The following is a 16035-nucleotide window of genomic DNA, read 5'->3' as shown; positions in this document are numbered from 1 at the left end:
CCGCTTCTGGGTCACTCTGACTTCTTCCTCCGGACACCCAGGCTGTGCGGGCACGCCGCGTTTGAACCGGAAGCGGGAATAGTGGGTGTCTACTCGGCTGGAGCCGCTGTGGACGCGGGGAAAGGCGAGTGGAGCGGCATTTAGGCTGCAGCCGCCGCCTCCGCTTTGGGAAATTGCACTCTGGCCGTTCGAGTGCAGCGGTAGGTTTGCGGCGAGCAGGCAGCGGCTTCTGCGTGGGGGTACTTGAGGGGCGTCCAAGCCAATCTGTGCCATCCCCCTGATGGCCGGTCTACCCTGCTGCTCTCTAGAGGCGTATTATTCCGCGCTGCACTTTCTCCCGCTCTCTCTGCGATCCCGTAGCGGACTTAGCGGAGTTAATAGCCGGGACTCTTCTGCCAAATGCCGCGTTGAGTCCTGCGCGTCCCCTTTCTCTGTCCCCGTATGGACCAGCTGTAACTAAATGACTTGACTAATCATGCCCCCCCTCTTTTTTATTAGATGTGATCTACGAGCATCTGTTGAGGTTTAAACTAGATTGGCGTGCGTTGGAGCGCGGAGTGTGGAATTACTTTTGCTGGAGCTGGAATTCTGGCTGACATCTGCAACCGCGCTGTACAGTTTCCCTTGTGATTATTCTGGCCTGTGGTGAGCACTCAAGAGCGTTCGCTGTTGTTCTTGCAGGGTACCGAGAAGTTTTAGGCTTTTTTGTTTTGTTTTGTTTTGTTTTAAAGAGTGGCAGAGGGAGGGACAGTGAGGATCCCAGGCCGGCTCCAAGCTCAGCGCTGGGCTGGATCGAACGACCCTGGGATCATGACCTAAAAAGAAATCGAGAGCCCCATGCTCAAAGGACCGAGCCACCCGTGTGCCCCGCTGGGCACAGGAAGTAAAAGGACCCTTAGAGCTCAGGGGGATAATCTGAGAGAGAACTGTGACGGCAGAGGAGCAAATGAGGTTGTGTGGTAAGACCTCCAATTGTTCAGTTGCCACTGAACCCGGAGGGGTATGGTAGGGGCCTTGCAGACAAGGGGAAATGCATGTAAAGGCATAAAGTGTGGAAGGTTTCTGAAGCTCAAGAGTGAGGTCTGGCGTGGATTGAAAGATGTGGGCATTTTCAGCATGGTGGGGTCTTAGGGATGGATGAGACAACCCTGGGAGAGCATAGGTTGAGAAGTAAGGACACAAAGATCCTCTTGCAGGTGTGGGTGGAAGAAGAACCAGCAAAAAAGATTAAAGAAACAAAGGGAATAATGATAATTGCTAGCAATGGTTGGGCATTTGCTGTGTTCCAGGCACTGTGTTAAACACGCTCGTGCACCCTTACAAAACCTTTGAAGTAGGCACCCTTACAATACCTTTGGTATTGTTTTTTATTTTATCGTTGACAGAACTGACATTAGAGGAAATAGCTATCTTGCTCAGGCTTATACAGTTTGTAAATGGCAGGACGAGGATTTGAACCAGTATAATCTAAGTACAGAGCCCACACTATTACACCGGGAAAGAATGGCATGCCAAGGGCAGAATTGTATGCGGGAAGATGGGGTGTAGGTATCATTGTCAAATTCTGTAAAGGGACCAACTTGGTGGAGATCTAAAAAGGGACATTGGATTTGCCATTTCAGAGGCTGTTGCTTAGGAAATGTGTATTGTTTAACTGCATGTTGGTAGTGGAATGTAGATAGTTCTGGATGAATGTATTAATCAAATTCTACCTGATCTGTTGACTCTTTTGCTGTAGCTGACTGCTTTGTAGTTCTTTGGTTTTCTTTCACTTCCTCCAACATACCATGCACTTTTCCATTTTAAGACCTTTTGGTGATACTAGTCTCTGCTGCAATGTTGGCCCTCTAGCTGTTTCATTGATTGGCACCCGTTCAGATCTTGGCTTTGTTGTAACCTCTGCTGGGATGTGTTCCCTGGCTCCTTATCAAAAGTGATCTTCTCCATTGTTATTGTATATTGTGTTTCCTTTGAGTCATATATCAGTTTGGAATTATACATTTATTTTTCAGTGTGCTCATTTGTCGTCACTCTCCCTCACCACTTCTGACTCCACAAGGGTAGGATTTGTGTCTCTTACCCATAACATAGTACCTCGAACACAGTTGTTGCTCAGTAAATGTTGCATGTATCAGTGATTGAACATTTCCTGATTGGACTGTTGTGTTTTCTTGAAAGTAATCCATTTTTGGGAAACGGAAGAGAGAAAAATAGAAGGAAGCCAGCAGAAAAATCACAGCTTTAAAAAAGAAAATTTGAGGGCTACATCTTCCTGGAAGTGTCACGTGGTCAGTAAACATGTGATTTTTTTTTTTTACATTACAAACAACACGTTTAGTATATCTAGAAATAAATGTGCCTACGTTTATGGTTCTTTGGATATTGCTAAGGTGTTTTCATTGGTTACAATCCCAGTTTTGTTTTCCATATTGACTCACTCCAAGAGGGTTTTAAGCTAAGAGTGAGTAAGAAGGGGGAAGAGTCCTAGATAAAATTGTGAGGAATGGAAATGAAAATAGCATGAACATGAAAATAATAGTTGTTTTCCCCGAGAAGTTTACGACCAAACAAATAAGACTGTCAAGTAAATAACAACCTGTAATCCACAGCAGTGTAGAGGAGGTTGTACTAGGGATAAGAGTCAGAACAACCAATGAATAAAAATGAAGAAGTGACTTAGACTTTTCTACCAGTGCAATAAGTAGGCTCATTAGGTAGTGTGCCTTCACTGGATGTTAAAAGAGTGTTGAAATAATTTTGTAGGAGAGATTTCTTTGTACAAAGATTGGACGTGTTCTCTCAGTTCCGGTTTTAAGATCCTGTGAGTGAAATATCAGCAGGGAAACATACTTGATCTTTAAAGAATGAGTAGAATTTATGTGAATGCATGGATAAAGGACACCCCCCCCTTGCCTCTTGAGATAGGTAATACACAAAAAAAGGTACATATTTTCTTTGTAAATATTTATAGTCTTAACAAAGATGAAGCTTCTTTGTAAAGTGACTCAAAATTAATGACACGAAATGCTTTTCTTATATGAGTTCTTTTAAAGGTCATCAGAGGTAGGCTTGATTATGTTCAAAAACCTAAGAGGAGAGCTACAGCAATGGCATTCAAGCCCAGTAAGATGTAGTTGATTTTTGACTTTTGCAAGGGATATCTCTGTAGTATTTTTTTTTAAATTTTTTTAACATTTATTTATTTTTGAGAGACAGACAGAGACAGAGCATGAGCAGGGGAGGGGCAGAGAGAGAGGGAGACACAGAATCCAAATCAAGCTCCAGGCTCTGAGCTGTCAGCACAGCTAAGCATCTGACTTCAGCTCAGGTCATGATCTCACTGTCTGTGAGTTCAAGCCCCACATCAGGCTCTGTGCTGACAGCTCAGAGCCTGGAGCCTACTTGAGATTATGTGTCTCCCTCTCTCTCTGCCCCAACCCCACTCATGCTCTGTCTCTCTCTCAAAGATAAATAAACGTTAAAAACAATTTTTTTTTTAAGTGAGAACCATCAAGCCAGTTGAGACTTAAGTGCTAGGCAAGGTTTGCCAGCTCTGATAACCTCCTAGCTATCAATTCCAGAGCACAGCAAATTAAACTTTTGGCTCAACAAATGACACATCGCTACATATAAGAAAGGGTGCTGCCGTTAAAGTGTTAAATCCTTGGGTGCCCTTTTCCTTGTTCTTGACCTGTCTGTCTTCTGTTTATCTTTTACGTTTTAATAGAAATATCATATACATGGAAAATCCGATAGACTCCACCAAAAGTCTGCTAGAACTGATACATGAATTTAGCAAAGTTGCAGGATACAAAGTCAATGTACAGAAATCAGTTGCATTCTTATACTCTAATAATGAAGCAACAGAAAGACAAATATAGAAACTGATCCCATTCACAATTGTACCAAGAAGCATAAAATACCTAGGGATAAATCTAACCAAAGATGTAAAAGATCTGTATGCTGAAAACTATAGAACGCTTATGAAGGAAATTGAAGAAGATATAAAGAAATGGAAAAACATTCTGTGCTCATGGATTGGAAGAATAAATATTGTCAAAATGTCGATACTACCCAAAGCTATCTACACATTCAATGCAATCCCAATCAAAATTGCACCAGCATTCTTCTCGAAACTAGAACAAGGAATCCTAAAATTCATATAGAACCGCAAAAGGCCCCGAAGAGCCAAAGTAATTTTGAAGAAGAAGACCAAAGCAGGAGGCATCACAATCCCAGACTTTAGCCTCTATTACAAAGCTGTCATCATCAAGACAGCATGGTATTGGTGCAAAAACAGATACACAGACCAATGGAATAGAATAGAAACCCCAGAACTAGACCCACAAACGTATGGCCAACTCATCTTTGACAAAGCAGGAAGGAACATCCAATGGAAAAAAGTCTCTTTAACAAATGGTGCTGGGAGAACTGAACAGCAACATGCAGAAGATTGAAACTAGACTACTTTCTCACACCATTCACAAAAATAAACTCAAAATGGATAAAGGACCTGAATGTGAGACAGGAAACCATCTAAACCCTAGAGGAGAAAGCAGGAAAAGACCTCTCTGACCTCAGCCGTAGCAATCTCTTACTTGACACATCCCCAAAGGCAAGGGAATTAAAAGCAAAAATGAACTACTGGGACCTTATGAAGATAAAAAGCTTCTGCACAGCAAAGGAAACAACCAACAAAACTAAAAGGCAACCAACAGAATGGGAAAAGATATTTGCAAATGACATATCGGACAAAGGGCTAGTATCCAAAATCTATAAAGAGCTCACCAAACTCCACACCCAAAAAACAAATAACCCAGTGAAGAAATGGGCAGAAAACATGAATAGACACTTCTCTAAAGAAGACATCCAGATGGCCAACAGGCACATGAAAAGATGCTCAACATCGCTCCTCATCAGGGAAATACAAATCAAAACCACACTCAGATATCACCTCACGCCAGTCAGAGTGGCCAAAATGAACAAATCAGGAGACTATAGATGCTGACGAGGATGTGGAGAAACGGGAACCCTCTTGCACTGTTGGTGGGAATGCAAATTGGTGCAGCCACTCTGGAAAACATTGTGGAGGTTCCTCAGAAAATTAAAAATAGACCTACCGTATGACCCAGCAATAGCACTGCTAGGAATTTACCCAAGGGATGCAGGAGTACTGATGCATAGAGCTACTTGTACCCCAATGTTTATAGCAGCACTCTCAACAATAGCCAAATGATGGAAAGAGCCTAAATGTCCATCAACTGGTGAATGGATAAAGAAATTGTGGTTTATATACACAATGGAGTACTACGTGGCAACAAGAAAGAACAAAATATGGCCTTTTGTAGCAACGTGGATGGAACTGGAGAGTGTGATGTTAAGTGAAATAAGCCATACAGAGAAAGACAGATATGTGTTTTCACTCTTATGTGGATCCTGAGAAACTTAACAGAAACCCATGGGGGAGGGGAAGGAAAAAAAAAAAAAAGAGGTTAGAGTGGGAGAGAGCCAAAGCATAAGAGACTCTTAAAAACAACAAACTGAGGGTTGATGGGGGGTGGGAGGGAGGGGAGGGTGGGTGATGGGTATTGTTGAGGGCACCTTTTGGGATGAGCACTGGATGTTGTATGGAAACCAATTTGACAATAAATTTCATATATTGAAAAAAAAAATAGAAGTGTCATGTCTCCTAGAAAAGGTCTCAGGGACGCCTGGGTGGCTCAGTTGGCTAAGTATCTGACTTCAGCTCAGGTCATGATCTCGCAGTTCCTGAGTTCGAGCCCCATGTTGGCTTCTGTGCTGACAGCTCAGATCCTGAATCCTGCTTCGGATTCTATGTCTCCCTCTCTCTGCCCCTCCCCTGCTCACGCTCTGTCTCTGTCTCTCAAACATAAATAAAACCATTAACAAAAAAATTAAAAAAAAAAAAAAGAAAAGTTCTCAGAACAATAAATTACATGTTTTCTATTTTTATCCCACTGCTGCACACAAATTTACATGTTTGAAGCTTTGTTTTGATATATTTTAAGAAAATCTCAGTTGAACATGGAAACGTTAAGAAAAACCACTGTATGTTTGAGCACAGTATATCTCTAGTTGTGTAGTTTGACCTGCCTATGTATTAATACCACAATCCGAAGGTCTAAAGTAATTTTGCGTGTATGTATTTTTTACAGTGACGTTTTCTGAAATTCTGAACCATGAGTCTAGCACTTAACGATCTGCTTATTTGCTGTCGTCAATTGGAACACGATAGAGCTACAGAACGAAGGGTAGTAAATTCCTGAAATTTTATATTTCCCTGTAGCAGGTGTGTGATTGGCAATCCATTACCATGTTCTTCTTCATTTTCAGAAAGAAGTTGAGAAATTTAAGCGCCTTATCCGGGATCCTGAAACTGTTCAACACTTAGATCGGCATTCAGATTCCAAACAAGGGAAATACTTGAATTGGGATGCTGTTTTTAGGTATTCCATTCTAATTTCATTTTAGCGTCTTTAGTTTTTGCTTTCATTTTTATTTGTTGTATTTTTGTGTATGTAGGTGTTAGTTTGCTCCCTATATACAATTGTGCTTCGTATATAAAATTGGTGCTTAACATTCATCTGAAACATAAGTTTTAAAGGGTGTTCATGTAGAAAAAGTTACATTTTTTAAGTCATTTGATCAATAAAAGGTCTTAGACATATCTCACTCAAGATTAGAGAAAATTCTGGGGTGCCTGGGTGGCTCAGTATGTCGAGCGTCTGTTTCTCGGTTTCAGCTCAGGTCATGATCTCACACTTCATGAATTCGAGCCCCATGTCAGGCTCTGCGCTATGCAGATTTAGTTGATTTTTGACTTTGGCAAAATCCTCTTTCTTTGCTATTTCCTACTTGGTGCTTTCTCTCTCTAGAAAATAAATGAATGAATGAATGAATGAATGAAAAGATTAGAGAAAATTCCTTTCATACTAGTTAGTTCAAAAGTCTTAATTTCTAATTCGAGAAAAAAATTAAGTTATAAAAAGTACTTTATTATTTTTGCATCTTTTAAAGCTTGTTTATTTATTTTGAGAGAAAGAGAGAGAGCATGCAGGAGGGTGAGGGACAGAGAGAAAGGGAGAGGGAGAGAATTCCAGGCAGGCTTTGCACTGTCAGTGCTTGTGGAGTTTGACACCCAGGCTTGAACCCACAAACTGAGATCATGACCTGAGCTGAAACCAAGGGCCGGATGTTCAGCTGACTGAGTCCCACCCGCACCCCTGTTATTTTTACATCTATATTGCTGTAAGTAACTGCCATATGTTAAATTTTAACAATAACAAACAAAATTCAGGATTCAGGCATTGGAAAGACAGAATTGATTAGTGGACTGGAGTGGCAGACAGAATTGATGCTTTTTTACGTTAAAATATAATTTTTAACTGTGAAGTCTGTAACTAGAAATAGATCGTAAGACTTAGGGCACATGAGTGAAATATTTTAAATTAATAGAGAATACTGGGAAACATGAAACAACATTTTCAGTCAAGGAAGTTGTTAGTATATAGAAAGAACACTTTTATTTTTACTGCGTATTTGGTACTGGAATGACTTACAGATTTCAATGCAGATAACATGAAAAATACATGATTCTCTTCCTCTGGTTAGTTTATTTCAAATACCACAACTATAGTTATTATCTAAAGATGACTTTTGCGTAAACTGTTCAGATCGGTCAGAGATGCACTTGGCACTTTCAGCTAATCATGAATATTTTCTAGGCCGCCTTTAATTCCAAAGGTAGAAGTGTTACCAACTGCTTAGGAAAGGTGTGGGTTGTACAGAATAACAGGCAATAAAGAATCAAGAGCCCTAAAACAATTGTAAGCTTTTAATAATAAGGTGAAAAAGCAAGCAGGAAAGCAACAGAAAATCACGGAGGCTCCAGATCCAGACCAGACTTTAAGCGGGTGTGGTGGGGCTTAGGCCTTGAAAGAGAAAATTGTTTTATTTAGCTGGTTCATTGATGGCACATTGTGGCTTGTTCTCTGTATAATGGCATAAGGACTTTTTAGAATTGTTGCAATAATTTTTTTTTTTTAATGTTTATTTTTGAGAGAGACAGTGTGAGTGGCGGGGGGTGGGGTGGGGGGCATGCGCAGAGAGAGTTGGAGACATAGAATCCGAAGCGGGTTCCAGGCTCTGAGCTGTCAGCACAGAGCCCGATGTGGGGCTCGAATTCACGAGCTATGAGATCATGACCCAAGCCACAGTCAGCCGTCCAACCAACTTAGCCACCCAGGCGCCCTGAACTGTTGTAATAATTTAAGCATTTAATGAGTTTTCTGAAATTCTACTTTGTTTTCTTGAAGATTTTTACAGAAATATGTTCAAAAAGAAACAGAATGTCTGAGAACAGCAAAAGCAGGTGTATCAGCCTCAACACAAGCCACCAGGCAGAAAAAGATGCAAGAAATTAGTAGTCTGGTCAAATACTTCATCAAATGTGCAAATAAAAGTAAGTGCTGTTGTTAGTTGTAACGAGCTGGTTTATTAAGAGTTACTGTTGCCTGAGTCTGGTTGTAATGTGTTGAGGTAATAGTTGATGCTAACTCTAATCTCTAGTACATATCATGGTTTTTAATACTATAGATTTAACTATTTGGATGAATTTATGCAAGCATGGAATGGTAGTGCCTGGATTGAAAGATTAAAAATTACTATTCCAGCTGCCCGTTCTTCTTGGACCCCCTCTGTTTGTTCTTAGCACTTAGGTGGCCTTAATGATGAACATAACCTTTTGAGGCTTTTTTTTTTTTTTTTTTTTTTTGCTATCTTTGAATAGCTTTAATAGTAGTAAAAACTTGTCTCCCTTTGTTATTTATTGCTTCTGCCTTCTCAGGTAATAAAGACACATCCCAATAAATTTTTTCAAAATGGTATCCTTTGAGGTATTTGAAGTTAGCCATGACATTTTCTCTGAGGCTTTTTCTCTAAGCTAAACAGATAAACTTTCTTCAGCTCGTATGACCTAGTATTTGTGTCAGTCTCTTCTGAATTTTCTTCAATTTAATTCTCTCTCAAAGTGTGGGACTCAATTATAGGTATGTTCTGATTGGTACAGAGCAGTGCAGGACTCGTATATCTTTTATTCTATACTTGTAACTCATTTTGAGATCACAGTGGCTTTCTTGGCAGTCAAAACCCACTCTTGTAACTATAACTGTGCCTTCTATTGATTAAAAAAGAAAATAACTGTGATTTTTTTGCTTCTGTTGAGCCACATATTTCCATTTTGAACTGATGCGGTGAATGCTTTAAAGAGTTCATATTTTTGAATCAAAACACAGGATCCTTGTAGGCTCATGTAAAGAAACGGGCTTCATACAATCCTGAAAGCTAGAAGCAGAAATGTTTGTGTACAGACTCTTCGGCTTAAACTCTGTTCACTCTTCAAAGATGTGGCTTTGTTGGGAATGCAAGCTGGTGCAGCCACTCTGGAAAACAGAATGGAGGTTCCTTAAAAAACTAAAAATAGAACTACCCTACGACCCAGCAGTTGTACTACTAGGCATTTATCCAAGGGATACAGGTGTGCTGTTTCGAAGGGACACGTGCACCCCAGTGTTTACAGCAGCACTATCAACAATAGCCAAAGTATGAAAAGAGCCCAAATGTCCACCGAAGGATGAATGGATAAAGAAGATGCGGTGTATATATATATATATACATATATATATATATGTATATGTATATATATGTATATATATATATATATGTATATGTATATATATGTATATATATATATATATGTATATGTATGTATATATATACACACACATACGCAATGGAGTAGTACTCGGCAATCAAAAAGAATGAAATCTTGCCATTTGCAACAATGTGGATGGAACTAGAGGGTATTATGCTAAGTGAAATTAGAGAAAGACAAAAATCATACGGCTTCACTCATATGAGGACTTGAAGAGACAAAACAGATGAGCATAAGGGAAGGGAAACAAAAATAATATAAAAACAGGGAGGGGGACAAAACAGAAGAGACTCATAAATATAGAGAACAAACTGAGGGTTACTGGAGGGGTTGTGGGAGGGGGGATGGGCTAAATGGGTTAAAGGGCACTAAGGAATCTACTCCTAAATCGTTGCACTATGTGCTAACTAATTTGGATGTAAACTGAAAACAATTAAAAATAAATTTTAAAAAATGTGGCTTTGCGATACCAAGTTTAGTTTAAGAATCAGAAAAGCCATTGAGTCACTGTATATTGGACACCTGAAAGAAATATGACACTGTAGGCTATCTTGGAGTTAAAATAAGGAACTTAGTAAAATAAAAAGAATCAGAAAAGGCCAGTGTTGGTAAACGTTATTGAGTAGAAGGATACAGATGGTTAGCAAATGATATTTTAGAATGGTGGTATGAGACTTGAGTCTAAAAAGTGGTGGTTTAGGAGAAATTTATTTTTCCAGCTCTGAGATGCCAGTTGTGTGGATAGGGGCAAGCCCATGTCAGGGACTCCAGCATGGACAGAGGAAAGCTACACTGAAATACTCTGCACCTGCTTTTGCCCTGTAGGATAGCCCTGCATTTATTAAAATTTGATTTCTTGGCTACTGACATTGGGTTCTTATTAGATTTTAATCTGTACTTAGAGAGTAAGGAGAGAACGATACCCAAGCCCATTTGTAACCCCTCAGAAAACTTTGCAGCATGTAATTTTGCATTAGAGTGAAAAGACCTTCAGTCACAAAATTAACAGTGGACATCACATTTGAAAATGTGTGAAAGTATCAATATTTTGTTTATAGGAAAGAGTAGATAAAATTATCAATATAAGATCATTTAAATGGTTGAAAAGTGGTTGTTTTCATTTGAAGCTTCCTTTTCTTTCAGGTTTAACTTTGAATTTTTTAAAAATGTTTATTTATTTTTGAAGGGGAGAGATGGGGGGTTTGAGTGAGGGACGGGTAGAGAGAGAGGAAGTCACAGAATCTGAAACAGGCCCCAGGTTCCGAGCTGTCACCACAGAGCCCGATGCGGAGCTCAAACTCGTGACCTCATGTGCCCTGAGATCAAGACCTGATCTGAAGTCTGATGCTTAACTGATTGAGCCACCCAGGTGCTCCAGTTTCAGGTTTAACTTTGTAACTTAAATGTCTTTAACCTCAGAACAAAGGTAGGGTGTTACTATTATGTCATCTCACTTCTTTGTGTTTTTCAAAGAGGTGAGAGAATTGATGGGAATTGAAACACATGTGCAGACTTTGCCAGACTTAGTTAGCACTGGTATTCAAAGTGTGACGAAAGAAACAGATTGAAAAAAGACAGTTGGGAAGGAACCAATAAGCATTTGTTCATTCTTTTATGTAGGCATTTATCTGCTTCTGCACAAAGCACATTTGTAAAATGTTAAGTTCTGTGAGGTTCCTTAAATCCTTTTCAGCCAACTTAGTTGTCCTCTGGAGGCAGATTTTTATAGAAAAGAATGTCAGCATAATTCTTGAGGCCTTTCTCAAATTTGGCAGAGGAAGGAAATATGTTGGGACTAAGACCATAGGGAAATGTGATTTCATCCTGACATTAATTTATGCAGTTAATAAATGTTTACTAAGCAAACACTATTTAGGACAGTTACTGGGTTGTGTTGCAATATAGAGATTAATTCCTTAGGAATATTATAATATAACAGACGTTATGGATAAGAAAATGTTACAAGGACCATAAGAGAAAGATACACAGGGTGTTAAAGCAGAGGATCGTGGGATTGTGCATTTCATGATTGGCCAGAGATGCCTAAAATTGTAATAGAGGCCACAAATGAAAATAGTACTCCGATTATGTCAGTGTGTATTTATTTACTGTAGTTTGATGGTTGTCACCATATGAAAATGCTGAACTAGAATATGATCAGATACATATGATTTGCGACCTGCTGATAGCTTATAACAAAAAAAATGTTAATGTGTGGTTTTAAGATTGTTAATGTTGAAATAGGATAAAATTTTAGCCGCAACATCAGTGTGATTTGCTGAAAATAAGAAACAGTTTTTAAATATCCTTTTGTTAAGAGTATATCCTTTAGTACTGAATTTTTGGGACCTCTAGTAAATAAAAGAGGAAATATTACTGCCTTACATACTTACATGCCATACATGCTGTTGTAGGATTTGAAAGTAATTTGATTTTTAGTGTAAATATCTTCCTTAAAATCTCAAGTTATTCTAATGAATTCGTTCTTTTTAAAAAGTACCAAGAAACGTTGGATCATTTTAGGTCTAATTCCAGAAGTTGTGAATTATTAAGGATAGGATGAATGATTGTTTTTGCTATATATTCCCATAGAGATCAGCAAACTTCTTTTGTCAAGGGACCAGACTGTAAACGTTTTTGACTTTTCAGGCTCTCTAGTCTGTCTCAGTTATTGAGCTCTGCTGTTGTGGCATAAAAGTAGCTGTAGACAATACATAAATGAATGGATGTGGCTGTGGCCCCGTAAAGCTTTATTTCCCAAAACAGGCAGCTGGCTGCATTTTGCCCACGGGCCGTAGTTTGCTGCTCCCTGTTCTGTGAGAAAGAGGTTAATAGTAATTTCCCACATGGAATTATTTATATAGTTGTACTTCCAGGTGTTCTTATTTGTCTTAAGATTTATACGTTTTTATTTACTTGCTTGTTTATTTTTAAATAGGAGCACCCAGACTAAAATGTCAAGAACTCTTGAATTATGTCATGGATACGGTGAAAGATTCGTTTAATGGTACTGTTTATGGAGCCGACTGCAGCAACATACTGCTCAAGGATATTCTTTCAGTGAGAAAATACTGGTGTGAAATAACTCAGCAACAGTGGCTAGGTATGTTTTGAAGTTTGTTATTTTTGAATTTTTTCTGTGAAATGAAATGTCACTAAAAGGCTGGTCGGAATCTGTATCCCCCAAATGACCTGGCCGTTTCACAGTATCCTGGTAAAATGAAATGGTTACAGAATCCAACACCTAGTTTCATTTTTTAAGGACTTCCGAAGTTATTGTCTCTATCATAGGTAAGGAGTTACAGAATTGAAAGAAGCCATACCTGTCCTCAAGAACTTGACAGGCCAGTGGCAGGAAAAAACCAAGTAAACCAAAAATTCTAACACACTATGACATAGATATGTTTGGAAGCCGTGACTTCACAGATCAATGGCACCCAAACCCCACCATGATTAAAGTACAAAGAAGAAAACCAGTAGGGAGAGGTGTTGTAGAAGTGAAAGCAACAGAGTTTCAGGTTGGAAGGGGGATGACGTTTTAAGTGTGGTGGAAATGATAAAACACAGAAGAATCCATTGGATTAGGCTTGTAGCAGGTCACTTGTAAGGTAGCGCACATCACGAATAGCACAGGATGTACAGGCCCCAGTGACTACAAGATGAGGAGAGTGGGTGCCAGGGAGGAATCGAGTGTTTTTGACAGCCTGTAGGTGAAAGTTAGTAGAGACCACAAAGGAAGGAAGTTAGGGTCAGAGGCTGAAACATTTGAGTTTATTGATTTCAGAGGTGGAGCATTTCCGTTGCTGAGTGGGTTCAATGGGTGAGAATGGGATTTGGCTTTAGTGAAGCCACTCTTAAGCCATGTCAGAGTCGTCTAATACAACCACCTCTGAAAATCTAAAAGCTCAGTATTTTTCATTGTAAGTATTCAAGATAAATTTTGCTGACTACCTGAAAAGATGTTTGTCTGTATTATTTGTCGCCAGTTTCTCGTTTCAAAATGAGATACATGTGGATGGTAAAACCGTGACCTGATCAGTGCTCTGCATTATACTCTACTGTTCCCACATGAAGGAAAGCCTTCTGAGCTGCTGTATTAATTTCTTAGATGTCATCTGGGGCCTCTGTTGTTGTTCTGGACGTAAGGGAGGCTGTGTCCCAAATCCGACCCTCAACAAGTCTTGTAGAGAATAGGCTAGTGATATCCAGGATACTGTGACACCTGTCTATGACCAAAGTGGTCCATCCTAAGTATTCAGAGGGTTTGTGTATCTTAGATTATTACATGTAACCACGGGTCTCACTGAAACAAAGGTGGTCCTTCCTGTAGCATCCTAAGTATGGTTCCATCATCTGGCATGTTCTCTGAAACGCTCTTTTTATTTTTAAGCATACTACTTTCACTTCTCACCATCTGCCCCTTGGTTGAATTGTTTTTCTAGTTAGCTCCCTCCTCTGATGAGAACTTGCTTCTCTAATGAGGACTTTGCTCAAGAAGTGAAGTTTATGTTCAGAACCCATCTTTAGTAGTGATGTTGATGGAGCCCATGGTTAAGGATGAGACTTTTTAGAGGGAGAGTTTTGAGGAGATGAGAAGATGGCCTGAAGCCAGCCAGCATTTTCATACAAAGTTTGGAATCCGTTTGTTGATTTCTACAAAAAACCCTGCTGGGATTTTGGTAGGGATTGCACGGACTCTACTGAACAATTAAGGAAGAATAGACTTCTTAACCATGTAGAGTCTTCTAATCCATGAACATGATGTATTTCTTTGTTTAGGTCTTTGTTTTTGTTGTTGTAGTTGTTGTTGTTCTCTTCCAAATTTTTATTTAAATTCAAGTTAGTTAATATATAGTGTTAGTATTTATTTCAAAAGTAGAATTTAGTGGTTTATCACTTATATACAACACCCAGTGCTCATTGTAATAGGTCTTTTTTGACGTAAAGAAATCAATGTTTTATGATTATCAGCATACAGGATTTGTATATTTTTATTAGATTTATATAGCAATAGTTTATAAATTGTATAATGTTAAAATTTTCAATTTCTGTATTGTTCATTACTATCATACAGAAGTACAACTGATTTTAGTGTATTAATCTTGTGTCCTGGGACCTTGCTAAAATCACTTATTAGATCTAGGAGTTCTTTTTTAGCTTCTGTGGGGTTTTGTCTTTAGGCAGTCCTGTATCTGTGTTTTTTCCATTCATTTCTGAGCTGTGTGACTTTTATTTTTTTTTTTCTGCTGTATCTTATTGACAAAGAGCTTCAGTATGATTTTTTTAAATGGTGAAACGTACATGACATAAAATTTACCGTCTTAACCATTGTTAAGTGTACAGTTCAGTGGCGTTACGTATTATATCCACATTGTTGTGCAACCATCACCTTCCATTTCCAACACTTTTCTCATCTTCCCAAACTGAAACTGACTCCTGCAGCCCTTGGCAGCCATTCTGCTTTCTGTATCTGTAAGTTTGACCACCCTGGCCGCCTCGTGTAAGTGAAATCATACAGTGTTTGTCCTCTTGTCAATGGCCCATTTCACTCGTGTCTTCAAGGTTCATCCATGTCGTAATGTGTCTCGCAACTTACTTCCTTTTTAAGGCTGAGTAATATTCTACTGTGTGTATATACTACATTTTGTTTATCCATTCATCTGTCATTGAGCATTTGAGTGGTTTCTGCCTTTTGGCTGTTGTGAATAATGCTGTTATGAACATGAGCGTACAAATAGCTCTTTGAGTCCTTTCTTTTGGGGGGGAGGGTGGCACAAAGGTGATTTTATTAAAGCACAGGGACAGGACAGGACCCTTGGGTAGGAAGAGCTGCCTGAGTCCTTTGTTTCAGGTCTTTTGTGTATTTATCCAGAAGTAGAATTACTGCATCATATGGTAACTCCGTGTTTAATTTATTGGGGAACCACAAAACTTTTCCTCAAGGGCTGCATCGTTTTACAGATCCACAATCACAAACGTTCCCAGTGTCTCCACACTCTTACTACCAACACTTGTTCTTTTTCTTGTTTTGATAGTAGTCCTCCTAATGTGAATGCGTATGAAGTGGTGTCTCGTTGTGATTTTGATTTGCATTTCTCTAATGACTTTAACATGTACTTATTGGCCATTTGCACATCATCTTTGGAAAAGTATCTATTCCTGTCTTCTGTCCAGTTTTTATTCTATGTATCTGTGTGTCTATTTATTTATATATTTTTGAGTGAGTGAAAGAGAGAGAAAGGGCATGAGTGAGCAAGGGGCAGAGACCGAGAATCCCACAAGGGGCAGAGAATGGGACGGAG

General features: G+C 39.2%; 1 protein-coding gene and 1 long non-coding RNA gene across 3 annotated transcripts; one reads left to right on the top strand and one right to left on the bottom strand.

The window, feature by feature from the left end:
• The first annotated feature begins 8 nt into the window (after window positions 1–8).
• LOC125910263 (serine-protein kinase ATM-like) lies at window positions 9–16014 on the top strand. 2 transcript variants are annotated; one of them, XM_049614052.1, is made up of 7 exons: window positions 10–200; window positions 499–645; window positions 2179–2288; window positions 6177–6272; window positions 6355–6467; window positions 8337–8482; window positions 12672–16013. In XM_049614052.1, exons 4-7 carry the CDS (start codon window positions 6201–6203, stop codon window positions 12845–12847), a joined length of 507 nt encoding a protein of 168 aa, XP_049470009.1. In that variant the 5' UTR covers window positions 10–200; window positions 499–645; window positions 2179–2288; window positions 6177–6200; the 3' UTR covers window positions 12848–16013. The 2 variants fall into 2 exon arrangements, with proteins under 2 accessions (XP_049470014.1, XP_049470009.1); XM_049614057.1 differs by lacking the exon at window positions 2179–2288 and having other exon boundaries at window positions 9–200; window positions 12672–16014.
• On the bottom strand, window positions 9094–13114 carry LOC125910282 (uncharacterized). The gene is made up of 2 exons (XR_007453934.1): window positions 13057–13114; window positions 9094–9461 (listed from the first exon to the last, which is right to left on the bottom strand). It is a non-coding gene; the product is annotated as an uncharacterized LOC125910282 (long non-coding RNA).
• Window positions 16015–16035: the final 21 nt, after the last annotated feature.

The sequence above is a fragment of the Panthera uncia genome, chromosome D1, assembly GCF_023721935.1.
Source record: "Panthera uncia isolate 11264 chromosome D1, Puncia_PCG_1.0, whole genome shotgun sequence".
Taxonomy (NCBI): Eukaryota; Metazoa; Chordata; class Mammalia; order Carnivora; family Felidae; genus Panthera; species Panthera uncia.
Note: the sequence above shows the minus strand (reverse complement) of the source record. Positions and strands in the feature narration are given on the sequence as shown.

Coding starts and splice junctions, on each gene's coding strand:
- LOC125910263 (XM_049614057.1), top strand. CDS start 6,201: ATGAGTCTAGCACTTAACGATCTGCTTATTTGCTGTCGTCAATTGGAA. Junction 6,273..6,354: donor ATAGAGCTACAGAACGAAGG/GTAGTAAATTCC, acceptor CTTCATTTTCAG/AAAGAAGTTGAGAAATTTAA. Junction 8,483..12,671: donor CATCAAATGTGCAAATAAAA/GTAAGTGCTGTT, acceptor ATTTTTAAATAG/GAGCACCCAGACTAAAATGT.